The sequence below is a fragment of the Dipodomys ordii genome, unplaced genomic scaffold (assembly GCF_000151885.1).
Source record: "Dipodomys ordii isolate 6190 unplaced genomic scaffold, Dord_2.0 Scaffold20, whole genome shotgun sequence".
Lineage (NCBI taxonomy): Eukaryota > Metazoa > Chordata > Mammalia > Rodentia > Heteromyidae > Dipodomys > Dipodomys ordii.
The window spans coordinates 3,949,626-3,968,795 of NW_012267236.1; the positions used below are offsets into that span (position 1 = coordinate 3,949,626).

General features: G+C 43.6%; 1 protein-coding gene across 2 annotated transcripts in view; it reads left to right on the forward strand.

Annotated features, from left to right (window-relative positions):
- Positions 1–782: 782 nt before the first annotated feature.
- Nlrc4 (NLR family, CARD domain containing 4) overlaps positions 783–19,170 on the forward strand; it is a 34,218-nt gene continuing 15,830 nt past the window's right edge. For both annotated transcript variants that reach the window (XM_013013513.1, XM_013013514.1), the window contains exons 1-5: positions 783–857; positions 7,723–7,838; positions 11,889–12,149; positions 13,653–15,632; positions 16,900–16,992. In XM_013013513.1, the coding sequence (XP_012868967.1) occupies position 7,838; positions 11,889–12,149; positions 13,653–15,632; positions 16,900–16,992 (2,335 nt within the window). In that variant the 5' untranslated portion in view covers positions 783–857; positions 7,723–7,837. The remainder of the gene's footprint in view (positions 858–7,722; positions 7,839–11,888; positions 12,150–13,652; positions 15,633–16,899; positions 16,993–19,170) is intronic.

Sequence of the window (19,170 nt, forward strand, 5' to 3'; positions counted from 1 at the left end):
GCTACTTTTTGTGTGTGTATGTATGTGTGGTACTAAGGTTTGAACTCAGGGCCTTGTACTTGCAAGGCAGAGTATTTTAACACTCTCGCCTTCTTGCCTTTTTAAAATCTAGATTCTGCATATAAGAAGATGTAATTTTTTTCTTGAATGTATATGTATATTCAAGTTTCATTAACTTTTAAAAATCCAGCTGCTAAGCCTGGTGCCAGTGGCTCACATTTGTAATTCTAACTACTCAGGAGGCTGAGATCTGGGGATTGGGGTTCAAAGCCAGGCTTGGCAGGAAAGTCCATAAGACCTTTATCTCTATTTAATCACAGAAAACATGGGGAATGGAGATGTGGTTCAAGTGGTAAAGTGCTAGCCTTAGCACAAAAGCTCAGGGACAGCACCCAGAGTTCAAGCCCCAGGACTGGCAAAAAAATCCAGCTGCTAGACACCCCAAATTTCACATCAGAGAAGCCTACCTCATCAGTTGGGAATCACCACTCCTGGAAACCCCTTCATGCAGAAATTCACTTGGAGTGAGGACTGATAGTGCTCTAAACCCCAAGAGTTAATGTCAGAATTCTCTCATTTGAAACAAGAAGTTACGTAACAAGTAAGTTCCTGGTGTTTTGTAGAAGTCAGAGGAAAGAGTACGCAAGAATCTCATTCACAGGGGAAGGGCAGAGAGATTTCCCCATCCCTGAGTGTAACTTGGCTCACTGTAGTCTGTGTACCAGTGGGAGTCTCTGGCTTTGCATCTCCAGGAGGGTGCGCATAGACTGCCACTGCTGACCCTTTAGCCCAGCACCAACCTCACCCAGAATGCTGGTGACTGAGACCAGTGTGCTAGAAGTCTGCTAGGACTCAAGGTACAAGAACGCTTGACCCCTGCTGCATGCTTTATCCCAACAGCCTTTATCCCCAGCCTCTCTCCTTCTCCTTCACCGTCTCTCCTCTCCCTTCCTCTTTCCCTGCTTTCCTCTCCCCCGTAAAATACATATTGAAAGTTCACATCGCAACATTTCAGTTTAAGCTGAATCAACTGCAAGGTTGGGGGAAAAAAAGAGTGAATTTCAAGGTGTTTTATCTTCAAGTCTCCCTTGCTCATTATTTCTGCTGATGCTCATCTTTCCTTTGGAAACTGGTAGTATGTGAGTCTGAGCACTTTTTTGGTTGGATTTGGGCAGTATGTAGCCAGAGTTGGTCTTGAACTCACAACCCTCTTGCCTCATTCTCCTGAGTGTTGGGATTATAAGCATCCATCACTAGTCCAGGCTTCTAACCACTCTTGTTATATTTTAGAAAAAGAAAGTTCTGTTCAATGTTTCCCTGTTCGTCTATTTATTCTTTTGTGCCAGCATTAGAACTTGAATTCAGGGCCTCAAATTCTCACTTGTCCTTTTTGCTCATGGCTTATAATCTACTAACATTAGCCATGCCCCAGCCTGGCATTTTGCAGGTTAAAAAGTCTTACATACTTTTGCTTTGAGCCTCAGTCCTCCAGATCTCAGTTGGCAGAGTAGCTGAGATTATAAGCATTACAACCCGCTGGCAGTTTCCCCTTTTTGCATACTCTCTTCTCACCAAACAGGAACACTGAGCCTTGGTGAAACAGGAAACAGAGAAAATGAAATGTTGTTTTAAAATGATTTTTACCATACCAAGAAGAGAGCAACTATATTGATCAGCCAGGTACTGTGGGGACAGGATTGGGGTTTAAGTTTTAAAGCCAAATATTCAGTTTGGGTTTCTGCACATTTGAAGCAGGCCTGGGAGCTACTCTTGTTGAGAACTGTGGTTTCTTGCAGCTGCCCGGATTTCCCTGCAGGGGAAAGTTTAGGCACAGTTATCTGGTCTATTGGGCTTTTACCAGGTTCCTCTGAATCGATATCTAAAGGGACATGGCATCATTCAGGGGTCCATTTGTTTAATACGAGACAAAGTGAGGGAAAAGACTTTGTAAACAGTTTTGGTCAGAAAGGAAAACTACTCTTGTGCTAAGACTACTCAGAACCACAGATCGGAGCAGAAAACAAGTAAGTGAATTGCTTGATTTATCCAGTCTTCTGAGTAACTGATGAGAAACCTGATATTTGGAGAGAAAAAGGAAAGGAAGGGATTGTTTACAGGACATCTATTTTGTGACAGGGTCTCTCTGCCCATGATCTCAGTGGATCTTATTACCCTGGTTTAGAGGTGGAAAATATGGTAGGAAGAAGTTCAATAACTTGCCTTGGGTTAGGCAGCTAATTAGTTACAAACTTGGATAAAACTCATTTCTGGTTTGATCCCAGTAGTTCAGCACACTTCTAGAATGCTAATTCTATTAGCTGCTAGGGTCTGAGTGGTTTAAATATCAAAACGTACTTTCTCAGAGTGTTTGGGGCTGGAAATCTAAGACCAAGGAGTCAGTTTCCGCCGAGGCCTCTGTTCTTGGCTTCCAGATGGATGCCTCCAGCTTGTGTCCTCAAGAAGCCTTTTTCTCTGAGCATCCCTGAGATCTCAGTGTGTGCATCCTAATTTCCTCTTTCTAGGACAGCAGTTGGATTGGATTAGCCAACAGCCTCACGTGAACTTAATTAACTCCTCCCAGGCCCATATGCTAATATGGTCACATTCTGAAATACTGGGATTTAAATCTTTTTTTTTTTTGGTGGGGGTGCCTCTTCTAGGACTTGAACTCAAGGCCACGGTTCTGTCCCTAAGGTTTTTGCTCAAGGCTAGTACTCTGTCACTTGAGTCACAGCTCTACTTCCAGCTTTTTGGTGGTTAATTGGAGATAAGGATATCACAGAACTTTTCTGCCCAGGTTATGAACTGTCAATCCTCAGATCTTGGCCTCCTGAGTAGCTAGGATTACAGGCATAAGATGCCTGGCTTGGGATTTAAATCTTTAATGTGTGTATTTAGGGGGGGGGGAATACAGTTCAGTTCCAATGCTAATATTAATCAGTGAAATGTGAGATTGCTGGAGTCCCAAGTAGATGTAAGAACCTTCTAGTCTAGAGCCTTTTTAGTAGGAAAAAAGATAACACTGAATATCTCTGTCCCAGAAACTTTCATGTTTAATTTTTCCAACAGTCCTAGGAGTCGTTAACATGCATGTCAGTATTTCAGTAAAGAAATCAAAACCTGAAAGGGTCAAGTAACAAGTCTAAGAGTACTCATCGAATAACACATCTAAAGATTCAAATTCAAGCCTGCCATGTTAATGCTGAAATGTATTTCCATTTCCATGTGCTTGCCTCTCTGCTCTTGATTATATCCTTTCCCTCATTCCCCTGTAAGGTGTGGAAATTAATCCACAGACATGAGGTCTGAGTCCTGAAGAAGTTTAGTTTATGAAGCAATCCTGTAAATACTTCTAAGAAATACCTATACCTGGGCTGGGAAGGTGGCTCAGTGGTAGAGCGCTTGCATTGCATGCATGAGGCCCTGGGTTCGTTTCCTTAGCACTACATAAGCAAAAAGAAAAAAGCTGGAAGTGGTGGTGTGGCTCAAGTGGTATAGCGCTAGCCTTGAGCTGAAGAGCTGAGGGTCAGCGCCCAAGTCCAGAGTTCAGGCCCCACGACTGGACCCCCCCCCAAAAAAAAACTAAACTAAAATACCTATGCTTAGAATTAGTTCCTAAACATTATTTCTCAAGGTACCATGATAAGAAATGGCCTTTTTTTTTTCTTCCTTCAGTGCTGGGTTTAGCAGCCAGGACTTTGCCCACTCTAGGCAAGCACTCTACCACTGAGCTACACCCTTGGCCCAGAAAAGGACTCCATCTACACCGTTTGTGGACTTTGTTCACTGCATGGATTGCTGGGAAGGAGAAGAGAAGGGATGGAAGCTGGTGGGAAGGAGAGAAAAGGAAAGGGGAGGGGAGGGGAGGAAATGAAAGAAGAGGGGAAGGGAGAGGTGGACTTTGTGGTTCAAAGGTTGGAGACAACCGTGTTCTTTAGATCAGCATAATTCAGGTCATGTGGGCTTCAGTCTACAACTAATTTATTCTCAAGAACAATTAATAATTAGTTAACTGGCTCCCTGTGCTTGCACACGCTTTCTCTCTGTGGTAGAATATTCCCAGAATCCAAACTGAATATGAACCATTAACGTCTTCAAAATCAGCTGAGATTCTTTCTTAATGACTCGGGGAGTAATTTTTTTTGAATGGTTATTTTAGCAGACAGTGAGTGAAGAACAAACTGTAGAACTATTTGATTTTGTTTATGTTTGAAAAGAGGGAACTTACGGCTTCTTCCACTACCTTCTTCCTCTTCCTTTCTGTTCTCACTTGAAGTTTGACCCAGTCAATTGGAAATCCTCCCAGATCCTCCCCTTTTGAGGGGTAGAATAGCAAAAGAGGGAGGAATTTATTACCTAGCAGTAGCCATTTACTGAGTCCTTTCTTTGTGCCTCATATTACCCTTTGATCCAAAACTCGGATTGCCAGTGGAAGAGCCTGGAATTTGAACCCAGTGCTGGCACTAAAATAGACCTTTTCTCAGGCTCCAGTACTGCTCCAAGGCCTTGTTTTCAGACTTTCTCCCAAGGCTTCTTCTCTAATCACCTGTCTCTGCCTATAAACGCCATTTCCCCTTTACTTCTTGTGAGCTTTGGTTTTGTTCGAGTGCAATCCAAAAGTCAATTCTTCTAGGTAAACATCAGCTTGAGGGGCTTCCTTAGAAACTACCCTTCAAACTTTATTGATCTTGATAATAAAATATAATAATAACAACAACAATGCATTTCAGCAGAGGACTGGTGGCTCATGCTCATAATCCTAGCTACTTGGGAGGCTAATATCTGAGTTCAAGTTTAACACACCAACATACAAAGAAGAAAAATACATTTTACATTACTACCCAGTGCCAGGATACACACACAACTGAAATGAAATTTTCATGGAAAAACACAGTGCTTCTGCCAGTTTTATTTCTATTCTCTCTCTCTTTTTTTTTTCCTGGTCCTGGGGCTTGAACTCAGGCTGGGTGCTATCTCTGAGCTCCTTTTGCTCAAGGCTAGCACTCTACCACTTCAGCCACAGTGCCACTTCCAGCTTTTCTGTGATTAACTGGAGATAAGAGTCTCTTATCCTGCCTGGGCTGGCTTTGAACCACCATCTTCAGATTTCAGCCTCCTAAGTAGCTGGGATTATAGGCATGAGCCACTGGTATCCAGCTAATGTTTTTGTTTTTGATTTTTGTTTTTGATTTTGTGCTGGTCTTGGGGCTTGAATTTGGGGCCTGGGCACTGTCCCTGAGCTTTTTTGCTTTACTTTTTTTTTTTTTTTTTTGCTACCACTTGAGGCCCAACTCCATTTCTGATGGTTAAATGGAGGTAAGAGTCTCACAGACTGGCTTCAAACTTTTTCAGCCTCCTGAGTAGCTAGGATAACAAGCCTGAGCTATCAGTACCTCACTGTATTACATGTTTTTAATATGCAAATTGTGTGACCCAAGAGTGGAGCACACCCAAGAGGACTTTGCTTATTTCTTTTGACAAGTGTTCCTGCCTCTCTCCACTCTGAAGGCCCCTGGCTCCTCACACCAGGTCCCTGGGCCCAGCACCGTTATAGCTAATATTAAATATACTTGGCATATTTAACAAATGAACCAATCATTGTGAACACTCTCCCTCCTTTATACAACTATTCCCAGTATCAGTTATATAGTGATATTAATGATAAGAATGGCCAGAATGAAACTAAGAGTGAAAAATTACTAAACAACAGTTCTTTCCTTCCCCTTCCCCACAGCCCCTGGCAACTCCCATACTACTTTATGCGTCTATTTATGTGACTACCTAGATAGCCTAGGTAAGTAGAAGCATATGTTGCTGATTTTTAGTTTATTTAGTTTATAACTTGCTAGGCCAGAGTCACATTTACATTCCAGAAGTCAAAAAAGTATCTTTTAAAAATAGAAACTAAAAAGCTAGCCAGGTGAGGGTGGCTCATGCCTATAATCCTAGCTACTCAGGAGGCTGAGATCTGAGGATCACGGTTCAAAGCCAGCCCAGGCACGAAAGTCTGTGAGACTCTTATTTCCAATTAACCTCCAGGAAACTGGAAGTGGCGCTGTGGCTCAAGTGGTAGAGTAGAGTGCTCACCTTGAGCCAAATAGCTCAGGCCCAGAGTTCAAGCCCCATGACTGAGGTTCCTCCCCCCCTCCCCCCCCCACCCCAGCCTCGCTGCATGAGCCCCCCCTCCCCTGCCAAAACAACAACAACAAAAACCAAACAGGTGGAAATGGATGAGGGCCAGTGGCTCATGCCTATGATCCTAGCTACTCAAGAGGCTGAGATTTGGGAGGGGGGTGGCTGGGAAGGGATGTGAAGGGTAAACCAAAGGAGGAGGCTGCAATGCTTGGTAAGAAATGTACGCATTATCCTGCCCATGTAATTGTAACCCCTCTGTACAGTATCTTCACAAATAAAATAAAATATAAAAAAAAAGGAGGCTGAGATTGAAGATTGCAGTTTGAAGGCAGCCCTAGTAGGAAAGTCTGTAAAACTCTTATCTTCAATTAAGCACCAAAAAGCTGAAAGTGGAGGTGAGGCTCAACTGGTAGGGCACTAGTCTTGAGAACATAAGCTCAGGGAGAGTGCCCCGACCCTGAGCTCAAGCCTCAGGAATGACGCAGAAAAAATAAAAACAAGTAGAAATAGAAACTAATAAGCTTGTTTTAAAATTTATCTGGAAATACAAACAATTTTGAAAAAAAAAAACAAAATTGGAGGACTTATAGGACCTGATTTCCAGATAAATTTATCAAGCAACCTCAATTTTTTTGGGGGGGTCTGGTCGTGGGGCCTGAACTCTGGGCCTGGGCGCTGTCCCTCAGCTCTTCAGCTCAAGGCTAGCGCTCTACCACTTGAGCCACAGCACCACTTCCGGCTTTTTATTTTTGCTTATGCGGTGCTGGGGAATCGAACCCAGGGCCTCAGGCATGCAAGGCAAGCGCTCTACCACTGAGCCACCTTCCCAGCCCCAACCTCAATTTTTTTTTAATCTCACACCATAAATTTTTCTCAAAATATGAATCAATACCACAATGAAAAAGCTAAAATTATAAAGTATCACATACATATACATGTGTCTCAAACTCATCCCTTTATTACTCTTGTTACCCCACTCCCCTTCTTAAAATGATTTCATCTGGCTCAATTGTTCTATTTTTTTACATGCAAACAACCTCATAGACCTTATTCATTCTCATTTACCCTCTTCCTTAGCTCTTCCTGCTCCCGCCTGTAACACTCCCTACCACAAATCCTGTTTTATTTCCTGTCATTCTTTTTTTTTTTTTTTAGTATGTGTTAATTGAAAGCACAGATCTTCAATGAGTTTCACAAATGCTTAAGCTTCAAAATCCTCTCACATGCTGTCTGCCTGTGATAATTCCAATCCAGATTGCTTTTTTCTGGGCTACCTGAAGAAACACCCTCCCCCCAGCCCACCACACGAACCTAGCAGTATTCTATCTGACACTTACTTGTACCATCTTTCAGTGTTTAATTCTCAGTTACTCTCTTAGCTCTGACCAGTATCAATAGGAAGGAACTTTGCAAAGCTCTCCTTCAGCACAGTCTAGAGCTCCAGGACAGGAGTCATAACACCTAAGCTCTCTTTAGGTTTTGACTGCAAATATCCAGTGGCTTCAAATAGATTTTTGCCATCATTTTCTCATATATGTACATACATATAGAATACACCGGATTCTTTTTGTGTTGTTCATTTTATAGAATGAAGAGTAGCATGGCAGAAAGAAAAGGGCATACAAGGACTGTCTTTCACACATCCTTTGGAAATAGTATCTTCTACTGAGATGCAGAAAGTGGCAACATTTTATTCAGAACAAGTAAGTATATCACAAGTAACATCCACTTGATTATCTAATAGGATACCAAATGTTGATGATACTGAATGGAAAATCAATTCATGTCTTCCTCTGATTAGTTATCTGTGGACATTTCCGTGAATAGTTTTCTATTGTTTTGGGGATTCATTTACAAATATGTCAGCCTGTAGGAAAAAGTAGACCACAGAGAGGGTAGGACTTACACAGAGTGACCAGATGCATGTTTTAAACTGTTGGTTTGGAGCGAGGTGCTGGTGTCTCATGCCTGTAATCCTACCTACTCAGGAGGATGAGAGCTGAGGATCACAGTTCAAAGCCAGCTCAGGCAGGAAAGTCTGTGAGACTCTTATCTCCAATTAATCACTTGAGCCACTGTGGCTCAAGTGGTAGAGTGCTCGCCTTGAGCTGAAGAGCTGAGGGATAGCACCTAGAGTTCAAGCCCCATGACTGACAAAAATAGAATAAAAAAATAAATATATTGTTGGTTAGGGTTAGGAATGTGGCTTAATGGTAGACTGCTTGCTTAGCATGCATGAAGCCCTGGGTTCAACTCCTCAATACCACATAAACAGAAAAGGCCAGAGTGGTGTTGTAGTAACAAGTGGTAGAGTGCTAGCCTTGAGCAAAAAAAAAAAAACAAAAAAACAAAACTCAGGGACAGTGCCCAGATCCTGAGTTCAAGGCCCAGGACTGGCAAGAAAAAGTAAGATAAAATAAACTGTTGGTTCCATGAAATTGACCATTAGGCCATCTTCTTCCACCTGGGCATCAGATAACTATGCCAATCCAGATCTTTGTGAATAAGTGATTTTGGTATGAGTGGCGCCCACAGTTACCTCTACACATTTGATGATAGGTAGAGACCTGAGCTAGCCAATATAGTAGGTAGTCACTGGCTGCCTGTGTCTATTTACTGTGAGTGACAATATAAAATTTAATGTGAACTTCAGTTGTTTAGTCACTTGAGCTACATTTCAAATGCTCAATAGCCACATACGAGCTTGTAGCTAGCATATTGGCTAGTCCAAATATAGAAAATGGTGATTGTTTCAAAACCCCTCTACTCTTCAGGGCTGGTTTACACAGAGATGTTCTCATAAGAATGTATTATGATTGAATGAATCAGAAATATTGCTCTCATCTATTTGGTTAAAGAAGAGGGTGATATCCCCATTCATGGAGATTTACCATGGTTAAGAAGGATATCTTAGGGCTGGGAAGGTGGCTCAGTGGTAAAGTACTTGCATTGCATGCATGAGGCCCTGAGTTCGATTCCTCAGCACCACATAAGCAAAAAGAAAAAAGCCGGAAGTGGCACTCTGGCTCAAGTGGTAGAGCACACTAGCCTTGAGCTGAAGAGCTGAGGGACAGCGCCCAGGCCCAGAGTTCAGGCCCCACGACCGGACACCCCCTCCCCACAAAAAAAGAAGGCTATCTTTCAGATATATAATATAGTTAGTAATATTTTATATCTATAATATTTTATACCTGTAATACTTGATTAGTAATAACTATGTCTTGCAATTAAATAATTTCTAGCATGAAGATACATTATGATCAGTACTAAGAATCTGTTATATAGAGAAGGCTTTTTGTATATGTGGGTATGATACTAGGTTTGAACTCATGTCCTCCTGCTTACTGTGCAGGCACTGTACTCTGAGCCACACTTGTAATCCTAGAGTAGATATAGTTATGTAGTTTGCTTTTAAACTGATATATATATATATATATATATATATATATATAATTGATATCATGAGTGTTTCAAATGGGTCTTCCTTTTACAGTGAAGCCATGTCCACAGTGAGGCTAGTCTTGTGGAGGTACATAATTCTCGAGGCCTTGCTAGAATCACATCTTTCAATGCAAAATAAAGATCATGACTAGACTGACCTAGAGCCTATCTGTAGAAGGGGGATGTGGAAGCCAAGACTACATCTAAGATCTCAGAAGGAGAATACAGAACTCTCTTATGGGACAGGTACCTAGGAATGGGCAACAACTCAGCTTAGGGTAATAGCAGCGAGTTGCCATGGTGGGGAGTAGAGTGGCATGTGGGCTTGGGGTGCCTGATGCTGCATTTCTAACCCCAGAGGTCTTGGGAGCCTTTGGGAGAAGGATCTTCACTCTCCAGTAAGTCAAAAAAGGTTTGAAAGCCAGGAACGACCTACTATAGGAAGCAAAATCACACAGCCTGCCTGATGGTGAAAAACCAGGGAGACGTGTCATCGAATGACAAGTGGGCAGAGCAGTTCAGCGTGTGGGTACACTTTCACCTGCCCTTTTCCCCCTTTGGTGCTGGCATGGGAGCTTAAATTCAGGACCTCTGGTTCTTACTTGGCTTTTTTTGTTCCAAGATGGCACTCTGCCATTTGAGGCTTTTTGCTGAGTAACTGGAGATGAGTCCCAAGGACTTTTCTGTCCAGGCTGGTATCAAACCTTGATTTTCCAATCTCAGCCTTCTAAGTTGTTAGCATTATAAGCATGAGCCACCAGCACCTGCTTGATCATCATTTTTGAATTAGATCTTGCAGGCCAGACACAAAACCTACCCAGTTTCCACAGAGACTGGGAGAAGGGATGAGAGATACTTGACTGGAGATAGTTTAATATTTTACAAATATACTTTTTAGAACAGGCCAACATTTGTGAGAGATAGAACATGCTTTTTGGATAATGACAAAGCTACTACTTTTTGTGAGATACCACACATGAATTCTTATAATTCATAAATTACATACCATTCTCACACATCTTCTAGACACACAAAGATGAGAAATCACATGATATGATAGAGCTGATTTTTACTTATTAGGACACTGGATTACAGAATGTTCTGATTGCTGTTAGCCAGTTGACATATGTTGTCAGCTTGAAATTGGTCATGGTAGAAATACTGAATCAGTTATAGGAATGAGTAAGTGCTACGAATTAGACCCTCTCTCTCCAGAGAGCCAGCTTATTACACATTTAGAAACATTTCACTCAAACAGGTTCAAGGGCCAGGGGTGTGATTCAAGTGGTAGAGCTCCTGCTTAGCAAGCATGAAGCCCTAAGCTCAAATCCCAGTACTACTACCATTGGGGAAAAAAAGCCAGGCACTCAGGGCTGAGGCCTGTAATCCTAGCTACTTAGCTACTCAGGGGGCTGAGATCTGAGGATCACTGCTGAAATTGAAAGTCAGCTAGGGCACAAAAAGTCCATGAGATTCTATTGCCAATTAAACACTAAAGAGCAGGAAGTGGACCTATGGCTCTAGTAATAGAGTGCTAGCCTTGAGCAAAAGGATCCCAGGAACAGTGCCCAGGCCCCAAATTCAAGTCCCAGTACCAGTGTACAAACACACACACACACACACACACACACACACACACACACACACACGTTCAAAGAAGTTTAGTAACTTGCTAGGGTTACCCGATATTAGGCCATTGTCATTATTCTTTTTTCTTTTTGTTTTTTGGTCAGTTGTGGGGCTTGAGTTCAGGGCCTGGGTGCTCTCCCTAGGCTTCTTCACTCAAGGTTAGCACTCTACCACTTGGAGCTACAACACCACTTCTGATTTTTCTGGTGGTTAATTGGAGGTAAGAGTATCAGGACTTTTCTGCCTGGGCTGGCCTTGAACCGTGATTCTCAGAGCTCAACCTCCTGAGTAGCTAGGATTACAGGCGTGAGTCACCAGTGCCCAGCCCCTTGTCATTATTCTAACGTCCATAGTTTCACTATTGTGGCCTCTCTGAAGATTCCTTTATATCAGAGGACCAGATTACTTACCTTTCTTCATCACCAAGACAAAACCATTTTCCTGGTTCAAACTCAGGTTAGAGTTTTGCAGAGTATTTCCTGAGAGCCTGAAATTCAAGCATTTGGCATCTCCATAACTCAAGATGGGCCCAGTAGGAAAAAGCACATAGCCCTCATGCTATGAAACAGAGGCTGACCTGCATGTTTTATGCAAATTCCCACATATATGTGTATATTCATATGTGTATATTCATACATATATATATACACATATATATGTATATATTTCTTTCATCTCCTCAGTGAATTTCATAAAGGACAACAGTCAAGTCCTTATTCAGAGGATGGGCATGACTGTCATAAAGCAAATTGTGGATGATCTGTTCGTTTGGAACGTGCTGAATGGTGAAGAAGTGAAGGTTATCTGCTGTGAGAAGGTGGAACAGGATGCTGCTAGAGAAATCATTCACATGATTTTGAAGAAGGGCTCAGAGGCCTGTAACCTCTTCCTTAAATCCCTGGAGAAATGGAACTACCCAGTGTATCAGGACTTAAATGGACAAAGTAAGTTATCACTTTGCTTGTATCTGTTTCTCCAAAGAGAATAAACCAAGAGAGAACAGGACCCCCCCACCTCATTACAGAGCCTTTTTCCCTTTATCTTTCTATCACCTGAAAATAGGCTTTGATTCATGCTAAGGATAAGCTCTCATGAGATCACTTGGTGGTAAAGCCAAATATGTAATAAGACTCAGAGCCAGAGAATAAATGATTTAGTATAGCCTCACTTCAAAGTATGAGCGGAATACCAGGTATGGTGGCATAAGCCTGTAACCCTATCACTCAGGATGCTGAGGTAGGTGGATTGTAAGACTGAATCAGTCTTGCCCACAGAGTGAGACCCTCTCTCAAAAATAAACCAACCAACAAACAAATGAAAAGAAAAAGAAAAGCATAACAGGACCATAAATATATTTGAGTGAACATTGCTTAAACTGACTATGGGTAAATGGCCCAACTGACTACCTACTCTATGGTTCTAGCACTGGAGTAAAGAGCCTGATGGACTCAAGGAAACTAATTTTTCATGAAGCAAGACTTCAGTTTTATTGATTTTATTTTATTGATTTTTGTGGCTTGAACTCAAGGCCTGGGCACTGTCCCATAACTTTTCCTTCAAGGCTAGCGCTCCACCACTTGAGTCACAGCCCCACTTTCAGCATTTTGGGGGTTAATTGGAAATATAAGAGTCTAGTGGACTTTCCTGCCCAAGCTGGCTTAAAACCTCTATCCTTAGATCTCAGCTTCCTGAGTAGCTAGGATTACAGGTGTGACCCAACTTAGTTGTAATGATTTTAAATGAATAAATTATATTCTGACAAATGTTGCCCAAGATTAAGGCCTAATTGGTTGAAAATCACCTGTAACCACCATTTCTCAGCCAAATCTTCACTTCCTTCACCCAAATACAGATCCCGCCCCTCTCCAGCAAGCTGCTGTAGGATTTGTTTGTGGAAAATGGCAGGCAAAAGTGGGTGAAAGTGAGAGGGCACTGGGGGAGAAAGCAGAAGTAGATACTTGGAGCTCTTTGTGGTAGCTCAGAACTGAAGAAAGAAAGTCAAGGGCCCGAGACCTGGGAATGTGGCTTAGCGCTTGCCTCGCATGCATGAAGCCCTGGGTTCCATTCCTCAGTATCACATAAACAGAAATAGCCAGAAGTGGTGCTGTGGCTTAAGTGGTAGAGTGCTAGCCTTGAGCAAAAGAAGCTCAAGGACAGTGCCCAGGTCCTGAGTTCAAGCCCAGGACTGGTGAGAGAAAGAGAGAGAGAGAGAGAGAGAGAGAGAGAGAGAGAGAGAGAGAGGGAGAGAGGGAAAGAGGGAGAGAGGGAGAGAAGGAGAAAGAGAGAGAAAAGGAAGGAAGGAAGGAAGGAAGGAAGGAAGGAAGTGAAGGGGAATTCAAGGGTCCAGAAGGAGGCTCTCAGCCTCGCCACCTGCCTGGTTCTGAACTCTTGAGCAGACACTGAATCCCCCTGAACATCCACTCTGATGTCCCCCTCTTCTCCAACAGGCCTTTTTCATCAGCCATCAGAAGGAGAGCTGGAGGCTCTGGCTCAGGATTTAAAGGAATTATACCACAGCCCCTCTTTCCTGAACTTCTATCCTCTAGGAGAAGATATTGACATTATTTTTAATTTGAAGAGCACCTTCACAGAACCTGTCCTGTGGAGGAAAGACCAGCACCACCACCGCGTGGAACAGCTGACCCTCAACAGCCTGCTGGAGCAGCTACAGAGCCCCTGCCTCATCGAAGGGGAGTCAGGCAAGGGCAAGTCCACCCTGCTACAGAGAATCGCCATGCTCTGGGCCTCCAGGGAGTGCAAGGCCCTGGCCAAGTTCAAATTCGTCTTCTTTGTACGGCTGCGCAGGGCCCAGGGTGGCCTCTTCGAAACCCTGTGTGATCAGCTGCTGGAAATACCTGACACGATCGGGAAGCAAACCTTCATGGCCCTGCTGCAGAAGCTACGGCAGGACGTTCTTTTTCTCCTCGATGGCTACAATGAATTCCAGCCCCAGAACTGCCCAGAGATCGAAGCCCTGATCAAGGCCAACCACCGATTCCGTAACATGGTCATGGTCACCACCACCACCGAGTGTCTGAGACACATCAGGCAGTTTGGGGCCCTCACTGTGGAAGTGGGGGACATGCCGGAGAACAGTGCCAGGACTCTCATCCAGGAGGTGCTGATCAAGGAGCTTGCTGAAGGCTTGTTGCTCCAAATGCAGAACTCCAGGTGCTTGCAGAACCTAATGAAGACCCCTCTCTTCGTGGTCATCACCTGTGCCATCCAAATGGGGAAAACCAAGTTCTACTCTCACACCCAAACCACCCTGTTCCGGACCTTCTATGATCTGCTGATCCAGAAAAACAAGCACAGACACACAGGCGTGACTGCCAGCGACTTCACGCGGAGCCTGGAGCACTGTGGAGACCTGGCTCTCGAAGGCGTGTTCTCCCATCGCTTTGATTTCGAGCCGGAGGACATCTCCAGCGTGAACGAGGACGTCCTGCTCACCACTGGCCTCCTCTGCAAATACACGGCCCAGAGGTTCAAGCCCAAGTATAAATTCTTTCACCAGTCCTTCCAGGAGTACACTGCAGGACGAAGACTCAGCAGCTTGTTGGGGTCTCCCGTGCCAGAGGAGGTGAGCAAGGGAGATGGTTACTTGCAGAAAATGGTTTCCATTTCAGACATTACCTCTCTGTACAGCAACCTGCTCTTGTACACGTGCGGGTCATCTGCAGAAGCCACCAGGGCTGTCATGAGGCACCTGGCGGTGGTGTATGAACACGGCAGCCTGCTGGGGCTTTCTGTCACCAAGAGGCCTCTCTGGAGGCAGGAGTCCATACAAAGCATGACGAGCACCCGGGAGCAAGAGCTTCTGAAAGCCATCAACATCAGCTCCTTCGCCGAGTGTGGCGTCAGTTTCTTCCACGAGAGCATATCCAGATCGGCCCTGAGCCAAGAATTTGAAACTTTCTTTCGTGGTAAGAGTCTGTACATCAACTCGGACAACATCCCTGATTATTTATTCGACTTCTTCGAACACTTGCCTAACTGTGCGAGCGCGCTGGACTTCATTATCCTCGACTTGTCTGGAGGGGCTGTGGCTGCGGGGGACCAGGCCCCCCGAGACACCGCGGCATCCGTGCAAACCTACATTCCCAGCCGCGCTGTGTCTCTGTTCTTCAACTGGAAGCAGGAGCTCAAGACTCTGGAGGTCACACTCCGGGACTTCAGCAGGCTGAATAAGCGGGACATCAAGTACCTGGAAAAGATATTCAGCTCTGCCACCAGCCTCAAACTGTATGTCAAGCGATGTGCTGGGGTGGCCGGAAACCTCAGTGTGATCCTCAGCACCTGCAGGAACATTCACTCCCTCGTGGTGGAAGGCAGCCCCCTCACCACAGAGGACGAGCAGCACATCACCTCTGTGACGCCGCTGACCGCCCTCAGCATCCGCAGCCTGCAGACCCAGCGGCTGCCAGGTATGCTTCGCTCTGCAGCTGCACACATCACCCAGCCCAGCCGGCTACTGTGGACACAGCACGTACCCTATGGCTTTCTTGAACTGGCTTTTTTTTCTTCTTTGTACCAGTCCTGGGGCTTGAACCCAGGGCCTGGGCGCTGTCTCTCTGAGCTTTTCTTTTTTTGCTCACGGTTTTCACTCTACCACTTGATTTGTAGCTCTACTTCCAACTTTTTGGTCTCAGGGACTTTCCTGCCGAGGCTGACTTTGAACTGTGATCCTCAGATCTCATCCTCCTGACTAGTTAGGATTACAGATGTGAGCCCCTGGCAGCCCTGCTTTCTTGGTCTTTAAAGTAATAATCTTGGATTATGGATTTATTTCTAATTATAAGCATTTAATATTATAAACATCAACATAAGCAATTTTTTCCAGTCATGGTGCTTGAACTCAGGGCCTTGTGTTCTTGTTTAGCTTTTTCTCGTAAGGCTGGTGTTCTACCACTTAAGTCACACATCCACTTCTGGCTTTTTTGTCAGTTAATTGGAGATATGAGTCTCTCAGGTTTCTCTGCCTAGACTGACTTCAAACTGGGATCCTCAGATCCCAGCCTCCTGAGTAGCTAGCATTTACAGACATGAGCTATCAGAGCTTAACCCTGCAAGCACTTTGTTAGCTAAAGATTTTATTTTTATTTCTATATTTATCAAAATATATTTATCTGAGCCAGGTGTTGGTGGCTCAAGCTTGTTGTAATCCAAGCTTTTCAGGAAGCTGAGATCTGAGGATTGTGTTTCAGAGCCAGATTGGGCAAGAAAGTCCATGAGACTTTTACCTCCCATTAACTAGCAAAAAAGCTGGACATGGTATTAGAGCACCAGCTTGCCTTGAGCACTAAAGCTCAGAGATGGTGCTCAGTCCCTGAGTTCTAGCCCCAGGCCTGGCACATACAACAAAAATAAAAAACCCAAAATCTAATTTTCTTTGATACATGATTATTTGCACATATGTTGTTCAATTTTGAAGTGTTTGGAGATGAACCTGTTAGCTTTCTGTTATTTGTATATAGTCTAAGATTTCATTATATTTGGACAGCATACTTATAGTTAAGTACAATGCCTATTTCTGACCAAAAAAATATGATATCAATTCCCTGAGCATTTCTTGTCCCTGGTGATAGCTAATGTCTTATATTTGGTAATAGGAATGGCAGTGTTAGTAAGAAACATAGTAAATCACTCACAGTAAATCTCAGGTGAACACATCCAGTGTTTCTCTTTTGGCAGGTGGTCTGACCGACAGCTTGGGTAATTTGAAGAACCTTACGAAGCTCATATTGGATAACATTAAGATGAATGAGGAAGATGCTATAAAACTAGGTCACATTTTTGTTTTCTCTACCGCTTTCACTCACATAAGTATGGTTGGCTTAAGATTCTGGGTCTGCTCACTTCTGCATAAGGAGAGGCACAGGTGACCACCTTGGTTTCCCTGGATGCTTTTCCTCTCTCTCTCTCTCTCTCTCTCAGCCTGAACTCTGGGTTTCAGTGGTGTCCCTGAGCTCTTCAGCTCAAGGCTAGCCCTCTACCACTTGAGCCACAGTGCCACTTCCGGCTTTTTTCTTTTTGCATATGTGGTGCTGAGGAATCGAACCCAGGGTCACATGCATGCAAGGCAAGCACTCTACCACTGAGCCACCTTCCCAGCCCCCCTTCCTTTCTCTTAACGCAATCCTTCAGCACTACACATCATTAGAGTGTAAATCTCCCTGCCCACCCTCCCATTTTTGTGCTTATACTGGGGTTTGAACTTAGGGCCTAGGTGCTATCCCTTAGCTTTTATTTTTCTTCCAGTCATGGGACTTGAACTCTGGCCTGGTGCTGTCCCTGAGCTCTTCAGCTCAAGGCTAGCACTCTACCACTTGAGCCACAGTGCCACTTCCAGTTTTCTGGTGGTTAATTGGAGACAAGAGTCTCATGGACTTTTCTGCCTGGGCTGGCTTTGAACTGTGATACTTGGATCTCAGCCTCCTGCGTAGCTAGGATTATAGGCGTGAGCCACTGGTGCCTGGCCTAGCTTGGTTTTTTTTTTTTTAATAATTGTTATAAGCAAAAAGAAAAATGCCGAAAGTGGCGCTGTGGCTCAAGTGGTAGAGCACTAGCCTTGAGCTGAAGAACTGAGGGACAGCACTCAGGCCCAGAGTTCAGGCCCCACGACCAGATCAAAAAACAAAAAAACAAAAATAATTGTTATTATAAAGATGATGTACAGAGACATTACAGTTACATAAGTCAGTTAATGAGTGCATTTCTTTCAAACAATGTCACCACTTCCCTCACTCTCCCACTTTTTTCCTCCTGCCCCAACCACAAGTTGTAAGTTTATTTTCAACGTAGGATCTAGTGAGAACCACTGCTGCATTTGTTCTTCATTCTTTGTTCCTCCGTTTCTGTGCTGTCCTTGCCCCCCCCCGCCCCCACTCCCCGACAGATAAATGAACAAATAAAACAAAAAGAAAAGAAAACCACAACAACAAAGGTTTCCATCTCCTGGATCCTTAGCTTTTTTGCTCTACCACTTGAGACACAACTCCACTTCTAACTATTTGCTGCTTAATTAAAGTCTAACAGACTTTCTTGGCTGGGCTGGCTTAGAACCATGATCCTCAGTCTCCTGAGTAGCTAGAATTACAGGTATGAGCCACCAATATCCAGTTATGTTTATATTTAAAGCACTAAAATAATATAAAAATGCTTATACTTTTGTTTCATAATTAAGTAAAAATTCATAATTAAAATGAGATGAAGCAAAGAAGAGATAGAGAAAAATCCAGGAACACAAGCAGAACATACGTTTTCCCATGGAGACCCAGGCACTACAGACAGGAAGGATTCCTGTTGAATCTGCTCTTTCCTGTCTCTGCTTTTATGGTTAACTTTTTTCCTCAGGAAAATGTTCCTCTCTCCCTTTCAGCCTGTTCCTCTTTGTCTGCTTCCTGCCAAAGGATGACTCTATCCTATAATTAAAACATGACTGGCTCTTTTTTTATATATAGGCTATAGGAGAATACCCAGTACTGCACTCAGGAAACACATATTGCCTATCAATGAATCACACAGATTATTCAAGCTGAAAGGAAGCCTGAGCGCATCTATTTCACTCATTGATTTTATAGAAAGTCCACTGGTACCTAGAATTGCTTATTGACTTGCTCTAAGTCTCAACAATTAGTAGAAAAGGGCCAAGGGCATCTCTCTAAGATAATCTGCTTCTATTACTTATTCATTTTTTCTTATAGTGCTGAGATCAAATTCAGAGCTTTACCCTTACTAGGCAAGTGTTCTACCACTAAACTATACTCCCAGCTCTGCTTCTGCTATTAAGGAATAAAGGTCTGAACTTGAATAAGCCAGGATATGTATATTAGCAATAATGTACTGTCGAGTAACAGGTGACTCTGTAATAGATTAGACACAACTCTACATATTTTCTCACAGAACCCTTACTCTAGTCTGTAGGTATAAGGATCCCTAAAGCCACAGCTAGAAGGTTAAATG